Source organism: Hippocampus comes, unplaced genomic scaffold, assembly GCF_001891065.2.
Source record: "Hippocampus comes isolate QL1 unplaced genomic scaffold, H_comes_QL1_v1.1 scaffold36, whole genome shotgun sequence".
In the NCBI taxonomy this organism is placed as follows: domain Eukaryota; kingdom Metazoa; phylum Chordata; class Actinopteri; order Syngnathiformes; family Syngnathidae; genus Hippocampus; species Hippocampus comes.
In genome coordinates this window covers 880,378-884,197 of record NW_017805695.1, presented here as the reverse complement: position 1 = coordinate 884,197, position 3,820 = coordinate 880,378, and the positions used below count along the sequence as shown (strand labels likewise).

The 3,820-nt window shown below is 39.8% G+C and overlaps 1 protein-coding gene across 1 annotated transcript in view; it reads left to right on the top strand.

The window, feature by feature from the left end:
• The window catches only part of atp6v1ba (ATPase, H+ transporting, lysosomal, V1 subunit B, member a), a 46,056-nt gene that overhangs the window by 23,858 nt on the left and 18,378 nt on the right, over positions 1 to 3,820 (top strand). Inside the window, exons 4-5 of the mRNA XM_019882101.1 lie at positions 160 to 253; positions 3,293 to 3,370. Coding sequence (XP_019737660.1) covers positions 160 to 253; positions 3,293 to 3,370 — 172 coding nt within the window. The remainder of the gene's footprint in view (positions 1 to 159; positions 254 to 3,292; positions 3,371 to 3,820) is intronic.

Here is a 3,820-nt window from a genome sequence, read left to right as displayed (position 1 = left end):
GTACACACACACACACACACACACACACACACACACACACACACATTTATTTATTTCTTTATTTATTTTTTCCGGAATTTTCAGAAAAGTCCACTTTCATCTCTGAATATATGTTGGACAAGGTATCCTGATAATCTTTTTTTTTTTGCGTTTGCTCAGGTGTTTGAGGGAACATCAGGCATTGACGCCAAGAAGACAGCCTGCGAGTTTACAGGAGATATCCTGCGTACACCAGTTTCTGAGGATATGCTTGGTATGAGGACCATGGTATAATGTAGCCACACGGCATTATGTTAGGTTGCCAATTCAGTTCGTCTGCTGTCATACAATAAACCAGGGGGCCCAACGCATTTTCAGCATGTGAAATCCCTATAAAAGAGTCCAAATGATTTTCTGACTTTATTCAGATAGAAATATACTTAGAAGTAGGGCTGGGCAATATGACTGAAATGTTATCATGATATCAGTATTTCCTATTGGTCGTTGTCGATAAGTATTGATTTTTCTGGGGGGGGTCGGGGGACGAATTAATGTCATTTTATTTGAATATATAATCCTTAACCTTTAATAAGAGGTCAGCACAACTATGAAAACCATCAACAATAAGTATAGGGGTGTTCACACGGCACACATTTGCATCGGTGCTGCAGCGACGTATTTTGTTGCGATATATCTTACACCGGAGGAAATTTTGTGGAGCGTTCACATGCTTGTGGAGGCTCTCAGTCGTACAGGAAAGTTCCATCGTAGAAAGGGTTCTGTCAGTCGTCATCTGTACCTGTGGACAAAAAACAAAAAAGGACGTTTCGCTTCTCTCACAGAAGCTTCGTCAGTGGTAGACAACTTCTTCACGGAGACTTCAGGGTTGTTATCACACACAGATCCCAGTTCATCAAACCAATTTTAATAACACACAGAGACAACCCAAGGAAATACAAAACATAGTTTCTAAATGCCAGTTTAATGTAATCAGACTCACAAAAAAAAAAAAAAATCCAAACCTACCTGTCCTTATGGGAAAAAGTAATTGCCCCCTGAACTTTATAATGGGTTGTGCCAACTTTGGCGGCGATAACTGAAATCAAGCATTTGCAATAAATAGTGATAAGTCTTTCACATTGCTGTTGAGTAATTTTGGCCCACTCTTCTTCACAGAATTGCTTCACCTCTGTCATATTGGAGTGTTTTCTAGGATGAATTGCCCATTTCAGGTCATACCACAATCTCTCAATTGGATTCAAATCTATACTTTGACTTGGCCACTTCCAAATCTTAATTTTGATTTTTTTTTTTTAACCATTTTGAGGTGGACTTGCTGGTGTGTTTTCCAGTCGCATGATCCAAGTACGCTTGAGTTTGAGGGTACAAACTGATTGTCGGACATTGACCTTCAAGACTTTCTGGTAGACAGCTGAACTCATTGTCCCATCAATCTCAGCAAGTTGTCCTGGTCCTGAAGAAGCAAAGCAGCCATAGACCATCACACTGCCGCCACCATGCTTCACTGTCGGCATGATGTTCTTTTTATCAAATGGTGTTCTATATTTACCCCGGACGTAATGGGCCGCATATCTTCCAAAACGGTAACATTTTGATTCATCAGTCCACAGAATGTTTTTCCAAAAGTCTTTATGATCATCAAGATGTCTTTTGGCAAATGTGAAATGAGCCTTTGTGTTCTTTTTGGACAGCAGTGGTTTTTGCCGGGGATCTCTCCCTTTGATGCCATTTTAGACCAGTGTCTTTCTTATGTTCGAGTCGTGAACACTGACCTGAACTGAGGCCAGCGAGTTATTTGGGTATTGTTCCAGGTCCTTTTGCAACCTCCTGGATGAGTCATCATCGAACTCGGAGTAATTTTAGCCGACCACTCTTTGGAATGTTTGCCCCTGTTCCCAGTTTTATCCATTTGTGGATAATGGCTGTGACCAGTGGTATGCTGAAGCCCCAAAGTCTTGGAAATGGCTTTGGAACCTTTTCCAGGCTGATAGATTTGAATAACTTTTTTTCCAATTTCTTTTTTAATTTCTTTGAATTGTGGCATGTTGCGTTTTGTTTCTTGAGATCTTGTATCCTACTTCACTTTATCTGACAGATTCTATTTATGTGATTTCCTGATTCAACAAATGTGTTGCCTGTGAAATTGAACTCATCTTTCCCCAAACTGTCATTAGTCACAGTTACTTTGTGATTTAATTGGGTGGGGGGCAATTACTCTTTCACATGGGGACTAGTCGTTTGTGATTTTTTTGGTGCTTTAATAGATTAAATTGGCATTTAGAAAATATATTTTGATTTCCTTGGGAAGTCTCTGACATTAAAATTGGTTTGATGAACTGAAACCTTTGGGATAAATATGCAAAGAACGCCGAAATTAAGAAGGGGGCAAATACTATTTCACACCACTGTATGTACAAACTAATCTGATTGCAACTGGTCATTTCATTGAACTAAGTTACACCACATTCTCGTTCTGTGCGACTACGCCACACTTTGTTGGTTTAGCTCCTTCATCTTTGTTGGTTAAGCTACTTCTTTTTCATGTTTGGAGGTGAGTATGTACTGTCGACAACACAGAATGCCGGAGTCGGGGTTTGCATTCTGACTTTTTATCTACCAAACATTTGATCAAAAGCGTTTTGTATTGGTATCGATTAAGTGTCTGTCGTGATACATATTGATATTGAATTATTGCCCTTGCCTAGGCGGGAGCTTGCCTAGGCGGGAGTCTCCTTTCTTTTACTCATTCACTGCCATCGACAGGCATTTTTATCAATGGCATAAAACTGAGAGGGCTGTCACTGATTGAATTAATGCAACGAGAGTCACCGGCACTCCCTTCGTGAGCTGGTAGCACACCATCTACTTAATAGGCACCCCTGCTTCAAATGGTTGTTGATAGCAATTTATTATTCCTAGTGTATTTCACATCTACTTATAAAACTGTTGCAAAATAACAGTCAAAGTTTTAAGTCATTTTCTCTTATTATCCATGATGCTCTAGTCTCAATAAATGTGATTATCTCACAATTATACAAGGTAACACATTTGAATTGCAGTTAAAAAAAAGAAAAGAAAAAGTAAGCCTACTTTTGTTTTTCAAGTATCATTAATCATGTCCATGAAGTCAGAATTTCTATGCTTGTTACTACTTGTTCACTCATAAGAGCCACTCTCAACTTTTTAGTGTCTAACGTGAAATTAGAATATTCCTTATATGCCAATAAATGAGTTAGTTGATCCAACAGTCTCAATTTTCTGTTGGCTGAAAGGAGAATCCCTTCTCTTTCAGGGCGGGTGTTCAACGGCTCAGGCAAACCAATCGACCGTGGACCTAGTGTTCTGGCTGAAGACTATTTGGACATTATGGGTACCTACTCTTTTTATCATGTGTATTTTATTTTTTCCGACGGTCTCAGCGCAATGTTCAAACAGGTAGACAGGCAAGCTGACATGCGTGCAATAGACGTGAGTGTTAGGAACACGTTCAAGTGGTCATGGCTTGAGGAAAAGGACTTGAACTGAGCTTTTTTGTCCGACTACATTAGAAAGGTCGACACACCTGGTAAGTCAGTTAAAATCATGTATGTATATGTGGATGTATATACAGTCATACCTCGGTTTTCGACCATAATCCGTTACAGAAGGCTGTTCGAAAACCGATTTGTTGGAAAACCGAAACCACGCTCTTTAAAAAAAAAAAAAAACTTTATTGAACACGTCTGTTCACAATGGAACGCTACACGAGGAAGCGTCACTTCCTCGTCTACCCGAGGAAGCGTCACTTCCTCGTCTACCCGAGGAAGCGTCATTTCCTCGT